We start from the raw sequence: 14449 nt of genomic DNA on the forward strand, positions 1-14449 counted from the left end.
GGGGAGGTAATTATTGCAAGGAAGCCATATAAATCATCAGGATCCATTTGTAGACCTCTATAAAGGGATACATTGCAACCGTATAATTACAAATCTTTCATTTGTTTTTGCAGAGCATTAAAATCCACTCCCAAACCCACAACTAGGTGATGTTCTAGAATACAGCCCCTAGTCCCCTCCATCCCCCCCCAACTTTCCCCCCACATTGTCTGCAGGCCGGGAATCTAGAACGTCCACAACAGCTTGAGGTGAGTGGAGAGAGGCGTGTGTTCTAGAATCCCAGCAGGCCGAGCATTTGTCAGCCTACCGCCCTTCGTGTCTCGGACTGACAGTAACACCCCTCTGGTGGCTGAACACGGACATAGCGTGCTTGCTTCCTTGCTCCGCCCCCTTCCAACACCACCCCCTACAGAGCTCAGTATTCACATACAGAGACAGCAGAGACTGGTGGCAGAGGGGGGTGTGCGGGGCTTGCGGGGGGGTGGGTTAGCGCACAGTATACAGTGGGTACGACAAATACAGAGGCAACGGCAAGTGCCTGGCACAGCCTATATACAGCACGGGACATCTAGGGAGACCGGGGGGGGGGGGGCGGGGTTAGCTGGCAAAGAGACGCGCTATCTAAGTAACAGACAGGAGAGGAGGAGGAAGAGAGAAGGGGACAGTGAGATTACAGTGGCGCAGATCAGAGGAAGCTGATTTGCAGCATGCTGATTGGAGGAGGCTTCAAGAAGATCCCTTCATCTGGGAGAGGGAGAGGGGGAATAGTGTTAGTCAGACAGAGAGGTAGAGAGCTGCATCCCCCAGATCTAGAATGCATCTGGGCATCTAACCTAACCATGTCTGCTTCCTGTTCTTGGTGTCAGGGCTAATTTATCTTCAATTAGCAGGTCATAGTACAGACTCACCTCTACAGACATTAAGTATGTTTGTGTGTTTGACATAGGCATCTTACGTCTGTTGCTTGGCTAGGGAGAACATAGCTTGTGGTGAAAACACAAGTGGCCAGACAGGAATGAGAGGCAAGACTGTCTGAATGTTTTTTGTCTGATCATAGTAGTTTGTGTGTGTGTGTCAGCAGCTCACTCACCCTGCACAGAGGGATTAGCTGGCGGCGGTCTCCTGCTGGATGACGTACAGTTTGGAGGGGTCCTCTGCCTCGCTGCCGCAGTGCACATCACTTCTAAAGACAGGACGGACACCCTGAGGCAGAAGTCCCCACCAGAAGACACCGCCTACACTTATACAAAGCCTGACCGCACAGACAGGGTCCCAGAACTGATGAGAACCATTTTTTACCAGCAATTTGGATCTGATGCATCATACAAGCCCCCCTAATATAAAACTTGACATATACCTTAATTATGCCCCGGTTCAGCCATATATAGGCATTCCTAATGAGTTGTCAGGCAGAAAGTGAACTTCCACTCATCACAGGACAGACATGTGGGCTCTGTTATCTTTCTCTCCTGTCTGGTCTGCACAAAAGTTCTTGAGATTGTCTCTTGGACCTCCTCTGTGCAGCTGCTTGAAATAACTCCTATTTTTGACTCTTCAGACCAGATATCACATTGCTAGATCTAGAATGGATAGAATGAACAACCAAATTCTGCCATTCACCTTGGGTCTGCATGTAATTTTTCATGTGGTGATAGCATAATATTTAGGAACAAGTGCCCTGCACACTTGTATATATACACATAGTTTGCGGTGTGTCAGCACCTGTAACTCTGTATTTAAGGGATCATGAAATTGTTCTGGCATGTCTGCCAAGCCAAATATGCTGTCAGCACAGCACCGAATAACTTGAAAACCCCAGTCTGTGTAAACGTGTGTCAGTTTGAGACGTATCAATCCCCTTAGCTGAAAATCCAGGCAGTTCAGAACAAACACACACGCAGCGCGCACACACACAGCAGCAACCAGCACAGCACACACATCCTGACTCTCTCGGGTCCTTACCTGTTGTCATTGATGTCTGTAGCATTGCCTGCAGGAAGGAGAGGGGAGAAAGAGTTCAGTTGGATGATACTGGAGAGAGGGAGAATGTAAAGAAGCTGCAGGGGACATGGCAATATTGTGACACAATAACAGAATAGGTGAACTCTTGTTAATCGGGTCCAACTGAATTAGTACTGAAGCCTACTAATGCTGTGTTAGTCCAGTGGTTTTCAAACCGGCAAAGCAGGTTTTTTTGGTCAAACTGAGGTCTTAATTGTTTAATTGAATCCTTAATTGACCTAACAAAGCAATATATAATTCAATTAAGTAATTAAGACCTAGGTTGGAACAAAAACCAGCAGGGCAGGGAGTACTCCAGGACCGATTTGAAAACTCCTGTATCAGACTGTACTTTAAAGACAGCAGCGGACTACCAGAGCACTGAAGCCATTGCAATTAAAAACCTGTCTGCTATCTTCTGCTCAGAGTTATCAAATTTGGGTATATTGTAGTGATAGAGAGGGAAAGCATTTTAATTTCACCACTAGACCAATTTGTATCAACTTCCTTAGCATTTATATTAGCCTCTAAACTGTCTACCTAGACCTCTGCTCTCTGCTCACCATTGTCCACATTCAGCTTGTAGGAGTCCAGGGATTCGGAGGTGCCCTTGGTGACCCCTGTTGTCAATCTGTCAGGGAGAGAATAGCTGTCATCACCAATCAGGAGACTCGCAGTGCCTTATTCTTCATAATGATAAGAGTGATACTTAATACTGCAAGATCTCTACACTCTAGTGACCAGGCTAGCTCAGTTACAGTGACATTTGGGAGATGGTGATACGTACATCGTGGACTGGGGAGCATTGGGGGCTGTGGGGGGGCAGGTTGGGTTAGCGCCGCTCTGGAACAGGGCATTACTGAAGGTCACGCCCTCTCCGGAGCGCACGAACATGGGGTTGGTGGGAGAGCAGGCTGGGTAGTGGCCGGGCCGGATGGGCTTGGCTGAGGAGAGAGAGAACACAAAGGAGAGATTAATAAATACATCAGGGATAAGTGTCTGTGCGGTGGCGTGTGTGAGCATGTGCATTTTGGCTCATTACCGATCTGTGCGGTGTGTGGCCTCCTCAGAGGATTCTTGGATCGCATGACGTCCTTGATGCGTTCCACTTCCTGCTGGTAGCGCCGTCGGTCCTTCATGGCTCCCTCTTTGGCCTCCTTCAGTGCGCCCTCCAGGGCCTTAACTCTCTCAGCTGTAGTCCGAAGACGTTTCTCCAGTTTAGGAAGCTCACAACGCAGATCTGCATTGTCGCGTACCAGCTGGGGAAAGCAGGAGTGGAAGGAAGTGTTATTTAAAGTCACAGTTTTCATCACAGGAGACCTCGGTTGACCGACTGGTCTTCTGTAGCTTTTCGGACTAAGCCCTCTGCTCAGTTTTGGGCTCCCTCCCTGCTTTGTCGCAGCTTTGTCGCCCTCAGTGTGAGAATCTGTAGGAAGCCTTGTCTTGATCTCAGTTGCTAGCAAACCAAACTTGCAGTCAGTGTGATTTATATCCCTGTGTACCTGCCTTTCTCGTCAGGGCTGATTTAATTTTCTGCCTCATCTGCATTATCTTGTTCTTGATTTAATTTGGTATAATCTTGGCAAATATTTTCCATTTCTACACTTCTGTGTTTACATTCCAAAACCCCTTTGTACAGAGTTCCTTAACTTCCTTAACTTAGTGTTTAAATGTACTGATGACTGGGTTGTGCTTTCTATACCTCTGGCAACTTTTTTGACTGTTCTTTCACTGGTCACTGTTGTAACAGGCCACATTGTAGAGAGGTCTGAGGTGGCTTTCAGGATGAAAAAGCACTTGGTACATAATATGGGCATGGATTGACAGGTTGATTGAAACTAACATGTTTTTCTGTGCTGTCTAACATTCTATGACCTTGTAACTACAAGTATTTCTCAATTTGAATTCTTCACTTCACATTTTTGTGTTGCTATGTACCTGCAGTTATATATATATTTACTATTTGTTTATGCACATTCCTTGTGCTGTTCATAATATTATGTTACTGTTACTGCCTACACTTCTACAGTGGGGGTAAGGGAGATGCAGAGGATCAGCACTTTAACACTTACGAAAAAAAACAGATCAGAATTGCTGACAATTTGGAGAAAAGCATTTGATTACATAAATGAATCAATGAAAAACTCAACAAAAATATGAATAAATAAATAATCCCTCCCATGCATAAAAATGGTTCCCCCAACAGACAACTGCTCTGCCTTGTAGCCGAGATCCCGAATTCAGCCCCCGGAAAATGAACCCTCCTCCTCTCTCTCACTCTGCTGGTGCATCGCAAATGATTCAGCCCAGAGCCAATACTGATATCCAGAACCATGCCCAGAGCTCTGCCAGAAGAGTGCCAGACAGGTGCCCGGGCAGTGCCAAGCATGAACTGCAAGGTAGACACAGTGGTGAATTAACGCTATGTGGGCCTGGTTCCCCACCCCTCTGCCCCTCCTGCTCTCTCTTGGTGCCAACTTGAAAAAGGAAAAGGTGAAGCAAGCCAGACCAGTGCCAGAAAAATGCCACGGGAGTGCAAGAACAGTTCTGCCACATTGAAATTACTGTTCCGTATTCCTCAATCATTTGTTTGTAGTTATTGATGTACTTTGATTTTATTAAAAACTGTTGAGTTGACAGACTTAAGAGAAAATGATTAATTTCAGTCCAGTTTTTTTTCCTCAATAATGTTTTTCTTTTTTTTTTTTTTTTTAACTAAGCCTATTTATTATGTAGCCAACGATTTTCCAAAATATCTCATCAGTAAAAACCCGTTCCAAAAAAGGCATGTAGATGGTTCAGTTTGGCAGCAAATCCACCATCCAGATTTTTTTTTTGAAATGACATAGTACACTAGTTACAATGTAGCAGGAAAGTGTGAAAGCAGAGGGAGGGGCTGTACCTTGCTGTAGCACTCCATGACCTGAGGAGGCGCTCTCCAACAACATCATCATCAACAACAACAACGACAACAGTGACAAGAACAGCCAGACACACGGACAGCACAGGGACACAGGCGAGAAGGAAAACAGGGTGAGAGAGAGAGAAGGAGAGAGAGAAGAGAGAGGGAGGGCAGGTTCCCCTTCAGGGTCTGTCCTCTGTCTCTGGACTCTAGTCGTGATTTATTTTGCCCCCCTGTCTTTGGATTTTCCTCTCACTTTGTTGCGTTTTTTCTCCCCCAAAGACCAAGTTCAGTGTTTTGATTGGCGATATTATTGCATAGCTTAGTGTCTTTTTCACAGTAGGGGCCAGAGATGCTGACATTTGGTGTTTTTATCAGGCTTCCTGTAATAGTGGAAACGACTGTGTTTTCAAAAAGACAAAACTGCGCCCAGACCCCTATTCCCTCATTTGCATATGGACAAGGACATCCTTCCAATGGAACCCCATTTAATGCTGTATCCTTTATGCCCTATTTACAGAACCCTGCTGGTGCACAGAGCTTTAGGAGGTTCTGTATCTGAATCAAAGGAGACTTTGAGTGCCACAAGTTGGAAGAGGGATAAAATAGTGAGGAGGTGTGGGGGAGAGAGAGCAGAAAGACATTGTGGCTAGGAAGGAGGGAGGCAGGGTGAAAGACAGGATGCATGCTGGGAAATTGGGATTAGGATCAACAGCTGTTTGGAGAAGAAAGGGTGACATAGCAAAATCCCTCTTGCTATGTCACCCAGGCCATGGACTTTCCAAAGCATATGCAACACAGAGGAGAGACAAGCACAATCAGCATTCAGCCAAGGAAGCAATGTCATTCTGTTCTGGTCCAGCTCTGCTTCACGTCAGTGCGTCCTGCCACAGCGGCGTATACAGTTGGGGGCTTAGTGTGCAGAGGAAGCAGGGTAGCTGTGTAGTCGGCCAGAGCTAAAGCTGTGTTTGCATCTGCTCCAGATTCATAGGGGGAGTTCTCAGTATGTCATGTTGATGTTTGTGTGTGTGTTTGTGCGCACAGTCTTGAGCTCTCCCAGGGCAGTGTGGAGGTGTTAGAGGTTAAGAGAAGGTTCTTTAACTATCCCCAAAACTGGCAAATGTGTTGATCTACAGGAGATCCAGTCCTGACGTGGACTGGAAATCCCTTTGCAACAAAGCTGGCCTGGTTTGCAGAAACCTGCCACATCCTGCCCCATCCCTCTCCTAAACCTGAGTGACATCTGAGCACCTGACAATAGATTGCTAACCAAGGCCATAATTTCAGGTCACTCTGATGCATCTCACCTGCCCCCAGTCCACAGCTACACTCACTATAATAAGCAAAGTCAGCAATCCAAAGTGAGAGGGAGCACCTTATCTGTAGGTCGGGCAGATTGTATCGCTCAGGTTTACCAGAGAGCTTTGCAGTACAGGTCAGGTCCTCTCGTGTGTTTGTTTGCTTGCCGTGCCATATGGAGTAATACAGGCCAAGGGCTTTTTCTTTCATGTTTTTAATTGAAACATTACCTGTTGGTATTGTGTGCTTCCTGTAGATCAAACTAATTGGGATTAAAAAGGTCTTTAAAAACAGGAATAGACCTCTATATATTAAAAGATGTTAAAATAAATGAGCATTTACTTCAGCTTTAACCATTCTGTTCATCATAGTGTCATCCAGAGACAGATAGAGGTATTTTCTGTACAGACATAATATATTTCCCTTATGTAGAATTAGACTGTCCAGTGTACAGGAGTACAACATAAAATACACCATATATATGTCTTGGGTTTAGGCCTACAAGGAATCCTACTAATACATTATGTTCTATACATATGATTATCCTTGTGTATCAATGGAAAATTGAATTAAATACCTATTTTATCAGCATCGCTGTAGATCTACTACTGTCAATGTTTTTGTTGGTTCTTGCTGTCCTTAATTATCAGTGCATGAAGCAGACTATCCAGATCTGTGTCAGTGGTTTTTTTTTTGTTTTTTTTTTCCCCAGTGTTGTAGCCCAGGTAATCAGTATCAGTCCCTGTGCCAAAGCCCCACGGTCAATCAGTGTGCTGGCAGGCAGCCTGTGGTATTTGCAGCTAAGCGGCAGTATGGCGCAGCCAGGGGAAGCCACTTACTGTGAAACTGTACAAGCTATACATCTGCAGGGGGTCAGGGAGGCCAGCCTAGAGCACCCACAGCACACCACACCACGGACAAACAGAGAAGAGACACAGCTCAGACCGACACGAACTCGGCCATGACAACTGGAGGGTGGCTTGGCACCTTCAGTCACGGTATATATTTTATTTTTAACATTCATTCATTCTGTCTTTTCACCTGTTTGCAGCCTGATTTTTTTCAATTTTTCTATCAAGTGATCTCAATCAATTTATTCAGATGGTCTTTCACAAGCTTGTGCTGTCCTGGGCTCCTGTTCCAGTGCAGGCTCATGAACACGTCAGTAATGCACTAGCCTAGATATGGACAACCCTGGCTCTGCCCTTCCTTTCCATTCCATGCTATCCCAATGCAATTCTCCACTCTTTACCAGCCTTGATCACTGATTGTCCCAACAAGGACCCTTTTCGGAGTAGGGTACATTAACTATTTAAAGTACTCTCATCGGCGCCGTAGCGGCAGCTTTTGCTCACCTGTTTGTGAACTTTTGTAAGCTGCTCCAGGTTGTTTTCAAGAAAGGAAATCTTCTGTTTCTGAGTTGTGCACCCCCCACTATCATCAGGCTCCATCTCTGAACTCTGCAGATCAGACACACACACACACACACACAAAGAGAGATGGATGCATCAGTACAGCAGTGCCCATAATCCACCGCTCAAGGGCTGTTTTTTTGGTTCCATACTGAGTATTTAATCACTGTAACCATTGCTGATTTAAATGGTCACCGTTGCTGCTTATCCTAGGCTACAACTTAAAGAGTGTGACACAATGCTGGACCAGGCGAGAGGCTGCTGCCCTGCCTGGTACTACATCTCCCAAAGATGGATCATGCAGAGGAAGCAATGACATGCTGGACTTCCCCCTCCTGGAGCCGGACAATCAAGGGCGTCCTGCAGGTCAGGTGCTTTCCCAGCACTGTGCCACAAGAGGTGTATAAAACCTACTGGATCAGGTCCCTCAAAAGCAGATTTCAAGCACCTCAGCAATAGAAAATATCCTATTCTGGGTCCTCCCTGTCTCTCCCTGGCCTATATCTGACCTTCAGCTTCCAATTGAAAATGCTACAATGTGCTGAATCTGCCATGCCCATCACATCCCTCTCTCTCAACTTGTATCCCCCCCTCTCTCTGGCTCCCACGCCCAGCCCCTCATCCTCTCTCCCTGTCCCCCTTTCAGTCTGGGAGTCTAGCTTGTGAGGCCTGCTTACTTTCTTGACTCGAGTTGTGAGGTCTTGAACAAAAAGCTTCCGCAAGTTGTGAAGGGTCTGGAGTTCCCGGGCCTGGGGAATGAAGACGAAGGAGAGGAATGTCACAGAGTTTAGTGGAAATCACTGAAGAACCATCACAACCAGCAAAGCCTGGACCAAATGAGCTCATCGACAAAGCACTTACGACGGTCTCCTCCAGCCCTTTAAGATCCTGCTTGGACTGCTCGTGGCGCTCATGGAGAAATCTGCACAGAGACAGCGGGAGGGAAAGGACAGCCTTCATTAACGTGTACTTGGGCGGAGTCATGGTGGTCCTGCACTGGATTGCAGGAGAGCTTACTATTGTATGTGTGCTGAGTGACAAGCCGACAAGCATGTTCAGTTATAGTACAATGGTAGGCTGTGTTCAGTGTCAGTGCAGTGGTGTATATTCACTTGCCGTCCATTCATCCAGTGTCTCCGATGAGTGTTCGGTGATACAGTGCGCTCAGTGAATATCAAGCTGTAAAGTGTGCTCAGTGAAAATCATGCTATACAGTGTGTTCAGTGACGGGGCAGCGATAAATTGTGTTTGGTGATATGGTGAGTTCGTTAGCAACGTATTGATCAAACCAACTCAGTAGCAGGGCAGTAGCACAGTGCAACCAGTGATACTACATTGATTCAGTGTGTTCAGTTGCAGTGGTGCAGTGTTTGCAGTGATGGTGCAGTGTGTGCAGTCCTGGGTTCTGTGCAGCGACAGACAGACTCACGTCAGCTCCTCCAGCTGCAGGCTCTTGTCGTGCTCCTGGCTCTTCAGCTTCTCAAACTCAGAGCGCAGCTGATCCAGCTCGAGCTGCAGCTTCTGATTACGACTGAGGGGTGCAGAGAGAGAGAGAGAGAGAGAGAGAGAAAGAGTGAGTGAGTGTGAGAGAGATTCAGGTGCCCAGACAAAGGATAATCAGGGAAGAAGGTGAAGGAGCATGTGCAAGAGAAAGAATTGGATAAGACTGATTATGAGAAACAGAGGGATAAAGACTTAATTTTTTTCAGTTGAGCCAGTTAGGGAGGCAGACGCAGGGAGTGTGAGAAACAGGAGCAGAGAGATGGAGGGGGAATCGGGAGAGATGGGAGAAGTCATGAGAGAATACAGAAATGTGCGTGAGGAGGACAGGATGGAGAGAGACCAGAGGAGGGGGCTGCTTGGTTTGTGTGAGTGGGGGGTGATGAGTGGGCGGTACTGACTCCGTGAGATCGTCGATGACCTTCTGCTTCTCGTTGATCTCGTCCCGGAGCCGGCCGAGCTGCTTGTGGTGGGTCTCGCGGTGCGTCTCCATCTGCAGCTCCAGAGCACTCTGACAGAGAGAAGGAGAGAGAGAGGGAGTGGGATAGGGAGAGGGAGAGGGATAGGTGGAAGGGGGATACAAGACATAGAGGTTTAGAGAAGGAGAGCAAAGGGAGATGGTGGGAGAGAGGAGTGAAAGGTGGAGGTAATAGATGTAGAGGGCAGATGGAGTGAGGAGAGGAAAGAGGGACGTAGTGTGGGGAAAAAAGACAGAGAGGAAGGTACAGTGAGGGAAAAAAGTATTTGATCCCCTGCTGATTTTGTACGTTTGCCCACTGACAAAGAAATGATCAGTCTATAATTTTAATGGTAGGTGTATTTTAACAGTGAGAGACAGAATAACAACAAAAAAATCCAGAAAAACGCATTTCAAAAAAGTTATAAATTGATTTGCATGTTAATGAGGGAAATAAGTATTTGATCCCCTATCAATCAGCAAGATTTCTGGCTCCCAGGTGTCTTTTATACAGGTAACGTGCTGAGATTAGGAGCTCTCTCTTAAAGGGACTGCTCCTAATCTCAGCTCGTTACCTGTATAAAAGACACCTGTCCACAGAAGCAATCAGTCAATCAGATTCCAAACTCTCCACAATGGCCAAGACCAAAGAGCTGTCCAAGGATGTCAGGGACAAGATTGTAGACCTACACAAGGCTGGAATGGGCTACAAGACCATCGCCAAGCAGCTTGGTGAGAAGGTGACAACAGTTGGTGCGATTATTCGCAAATGGAAGAAACACAAAATAACTGTCAGTCTCCCTCGGTCTGGGGCTCCATGAAAGATCTCACCTCTTGGAGTTTCAATGATCATGAGAACGGTGAGGAATCAGCCCAGAACTACACAGGAGGATCTTGTTAATGATCTCAAGGCAGTTGGGACCATAATCACCAAGAAAACAATTGGTAACACACTACGCCGTGAAGGACTGAAATCCTGCAGCGCCTGCAAGGTCCCCCTGCTCAAGAAAGCACATGTACAGGCCCGTCTGAAGTTTGCCAATGAACATCTGAATGATTCAGAGGAGAACTGGGTGAAAGTGTTGTGGTCAGATGAGACCAAAATCGAGCTCTTTGGCATCAACTCAACTCGCCGTGTTTGGAGGAGGAGGAATGACCCCAAGAACACCATCCCCACCGTCAAACATGGAGGTGGAAACATTATGCTTTGGGGGTGTTTTTCTGCTAAGGGGACAGGACAACTGCACCGCATCAAAGGGACGATGGACGGGGTCATGTACCGTCAAATCTTGGGTGAGAACCTCCTTCCCTCAGCCAGGGCATTGAAAATGGGTCGTGGATGGGTATTCCAGCATGACAATGACCCAAAACACACAGCCAAGGCAACAAAGGAGTGGCTCAAGAAGAAGCACATTAAGGTCCTGGAGTGGCCTAGCCAGTCTCCAGACCTTAATCCCATATAAAATCTGTGGAGGGAGCTGAAGGTTCGAGTTGCCAAACGTCAGCCTCGAAACCTTAATGACTTGGAGAGGATCTGCAAAGAGGAGTGGGACAAAATCCCTCCTGAGATGTGTGCAAACCTGGTGGCCAACTGCAAGAAACGTCTGACCTCTGTGATTGCCAACAAGGGTATTGCCACCAAGTAGTAAGTCGAAGGGGTCAAATACTTATTTCCCTCATTAACATGCAAATCAATTTATAACTTTTTTGAAATGCGTTTTTTCTGGATTTGTTTGTTGTTATTCTGTCTCTCACTGTTAAAATACACCTACCATTAAAATTATAGACTGATCATTTCTTTGTCAGTGGGCAAACGTACAAAATCAGCAGGGGATCAAATACTTTTTTCCCTCACTGTATTAGCATTTCTGATAAAAGTTACTCCTGTGTTTCTCCATCCATTTTCCCTCCAAGTACCTCTGTACTTTTGAAAGATGTCCCCTTGGTCCCGCATTTTTATTTTATATCATATAGCCCCATCCTGAATAATAGTACCTCGTTATCTAAAGTGATCCCACCCCTCCCTGCTCCTTCACAACAAAAGATGACCCTGTCTGACATCCACCCATGGCTAATAACCACCCTGTATCCCTGTGCATAATGGTGGTTACCTTGACATCATCAGACTCCTCGATGTCCTTTTGGTTCTCCTTCCTAGTCACATCTTGTACGGTCTCTGAAATACAGACAGACATGGCAGTTAAGACTCAAATTTCCAATCATGGCTGGGGATCAATACAATGACAATCACCCATGGGACTGACTGGTACTTATTAGGTCATTTATGCTACTATGATAAATAGTAAGAAGAATCAGACTGATAATTACCCTTCCACTGGCAGTAAGTTACTTTGCATCTACAGCAGACAAGAGCTGGGAGCTCTTTGTACAGATACTGACTGTAACTCTGCGTGTTTGTGTGGGTGTCCGTACGAGTGTAGTTACCCTGGGCCTGCAGTCTGGCCAGCTCCTCGCTCAGGGAGTCGTAGGAATCCTCCAGCTGCCTCTTCTTCAGCTCCACATTTTGCATGTACTCGGTCAGGGAGCGTATCTTCGCCTCGTGCTGGAAACACAACACGCAACATATGAGATAGCAAAGGTAGAGAGAGAGATAGCTGAGAGACAGCACCGGCACAGGATATGGCCACTGCTGAGGCACAGATGAACACGCACACGGACACACCTGCGAGATGAGCAGCTGACAGGAGGACAATTCGCGGCCGGTCTCCTCCATCTTGCGGTGGCACTCCAGCTGCAGGTTCTCCAGCTGCCGGCAGCGCTTCACCATGGACTTCACCTCCGACTTAATCTTGCTGATGTACAGCCGGGCCACCGTGAACTCCTCCTCAATCGCCCCGCTTATCTCTATCGGCTGGACAGGAAGAGGGGGACAGGTGAGAGTGGACAGGTCAGAAATTACTGGGAGAGGAAACTCTTAATAACTGATGGATCAGACTGGAGCTGGATCAGTGATTATCGGGGTGTCCATTGAGTCCAGGTGTCCTTGGGTCAGCATGTACTGTAAGTGAGTCAGAATGTCCCTTGGTTATGTGTGGGAATGAACGATATTATGTAGCATTGCTTAACAGAGTTTATTATGAATGCAGGAAATTTACGATTACTATGGACATGTGTCTTTTTGGCAGGTTTCCCCACACCAGTAAGCATGTGAGAGGGTCAGGTTTGTGAGGGGTCAGGATGAGTGTGGTTTAGGGTGTGTATTGACGGAGGCTGTGAGCGATTGAGTCAGGCTGTCAGTTGCCTGCGAGTGGGTTGGTGGCTCACCAGCTTGATCTCCCCGTTGCCGACGATGGCGCTGAACTCACTGAGGTCCCTCATCAGGCCGTTCAGCACCTCGGCAATGCGCTTCCTCTGGTGGCTGCTCATCTCCTGCATCCGGCTCAGCTCCGCCTCCAGAGCAATGAGGTGAGCCTGGGTGAGAGAGAGAGAGATGAGTGAAGGAGGGGTAGAGAGACAGTTAGGGAAAGAGGTCATGAAAGAGGTTTAGGTCAGTAGACAGAAATTATTTTGAGAAGTAGGGGACTACTGTGCTGTTAGACATATCCGTTTGGCAGTGTTTGTTTTCCCCAGCTACTTGTTGGCGCAAGAGGGTTTGTGTAGACATTTTTTATCAAATTTTAACAGGAGGTCAAAGAAACGAGACCAGGATGGAGAACGTGGGCATCTCACCATCTTCTGAGCCAGCTCCTCAGCGAGCAGTTTGTTCTGCAGGCTCTTGTCCTCCACCTCCTGGCTCTTCTGGTCATAGTTGACAGCCAGCTCCTCCAGCGCCTGCAGCACCTCCTTCACCTCGGCCTTGGCACAGTCACTCTCGGTCTGCAGGCGGCCCAGCTCCGTCTGCACCTTCTCACTGTCCCCGCGTGTGGAGGCCAGCAGCTGTCAGGGCACAAGCGCAAAGACACTCAGAGACAGAGGGAGAGGGAGAAGAGGGGATAGGGCTGGGGATGAAAGAGACAGACACTGGGAGGGACAGAGAGAGAGAGAGAAGGGGAAGGGGGCTGGAAGAGAAGGACTAAGACTGAGGGAGGGAGAAAGATTGGGATAGAGGGAGGGCCTGGGACTGAGATGGAGAGAGAGACAGACTGAAAGCATGAAAGAGATGCTGGGAGACAGAAAGAGAGAGATTGATAATGAGAGAGAGACTGAGAAGGAGTGAGAGACAGAGGGAGAGAAAGGACAGACTGGGATGGGATAGGCAAAGAGGGTAGCAGACAAACAGATGGTCAGTTGCCTTTACCTCATCCTGGTCCAGCATCTGCTCCTTTAGCTTCTCCACCAGCTGACTCTGCTGGTTAATCTCATCATCCTAGCAGAGAGACACAGGATGCACGACTTTACACAATTTTGCACATACCGTCACCCTTGCACACACACTGTCACAGGTAATCACAAACTGGGACTGTAACCATTCTGCACCCACGTTTGAACTGTGGCACATGCCCTGGGGGCTTACTTAGACCGCAGTGTGTATTTTCTCAGTCCATTTCTTGACTTTTCTTTTTTTAATAACCATATTTGAACAGCACCTGAGGAGAAATCTCACCTCTCGCTGTTGATTGATTTTACACCAGTGTGGCTGTGTGCGGTGAATGCTTATGATTACCAGCTTAACAGCAGAAACAACACACACCATGTCTGATTTTATAGCTTAATCACAGAAGAAATTTCAGGTTTTAAAGTATAATCTTCAGTTGTTATTGATCCGACACCCACACACACGCGAAATCAAATGAAACGCCACAAAGTGGAAGATTTCTTTAATAGCCACACAGAATGGTGGCGGCAGTCCTTTAAAATTTTTTCCATCAATCTACTCTTGTTCGTGAAACACAGTGATTATGTGTTGATCCAGCAATT

At 47.0% G+C, this 14449-nt stretch overlaps 1 protein-coding gene across 3 annotated transcripts in view; it reads right to left on the bottom strand.

The window, feature by feature from the left end:
- Window positions 1-205: 205 nt before the first annotated feature.
- Window positions 206-14449, bottom strand: part of kif5ab (kinesin family member 5A, b) — a 47225-nt gene continuing 32981 nt past the window's right edge. For 2 of the 3 annotated variants that reach the window (XM_066708399.1, XM_066708397.1), the window contains exons 13-29: window positions 13830-13898; window positions 13262-13468; window positions 12857-13003; window positions 12255-12443; window positions 12017-12134; window positions 11683-11747; window positions 9516-9625; window positions 9044-9145; window positions 8476-8536; window positions 8292-8363; window positions 7558-7662; window positions 3044-3260; window positions 2789-2945; window positions 2565-2632; window positions 1963-1990; window positions 1091-1183; window positions 206-744 (exon numbers count right to left, since the gene is read on the bottom strand). In XM_066708399.1, coding sequence (XP_066564496.1) covers window positions 1105-1183; window positions 1963-1990; window positions 2565-2632; window positions 2789-2945; window positions 3044-3260; window positions 7558-7662; window positions 8292-8363; window positions 8476-8536; window positions 9044-9145; window positions 9516-9625; window positions 11683-11747; window positions 12017-12134; window positions 12255-12443; window positions 12857-13003; window positions 13262-13468; window positions 13830-13898 — 1794 coding nt within the window. In that variant the 3' untranslated portion in view covers window positions 206-744; window positions 1091-1104. The remainder of the gene's footprint in view (window positions 745-1090; window positions 1184-1962; window positions 1991-2564; window positions 2633-2788; window positions 2946-3043; window positions 3261-7557; window positions 7663-8291; window positions 8364-8475; window positions 8537-9043; window positions 9146-9515; window positions 9626-11682; window positions 11748-12016; window positions 12135-12254; window positions 12444-12856; window positions 13004-13261; window positions 13469-13829; window positions 13899-14449) is intronic. The other variant, XM_066708398.1, reaches the window with a different exon arrangement.

The sequence above is a fragment of the Amia ocellicauda genome, chromosome 7, assembly GCF_036373705.1.
Source record: "Amia ocellicauda isolate fAmiCal2 chromosome 7, fAmiCal2.hap1, whole genome shotgun sequence".
NCBI lineage: Eukaryota > Metazoa > Chordata > Actinopteri > Amiiformes > Amiidae > Amia > Amia ocellicauda.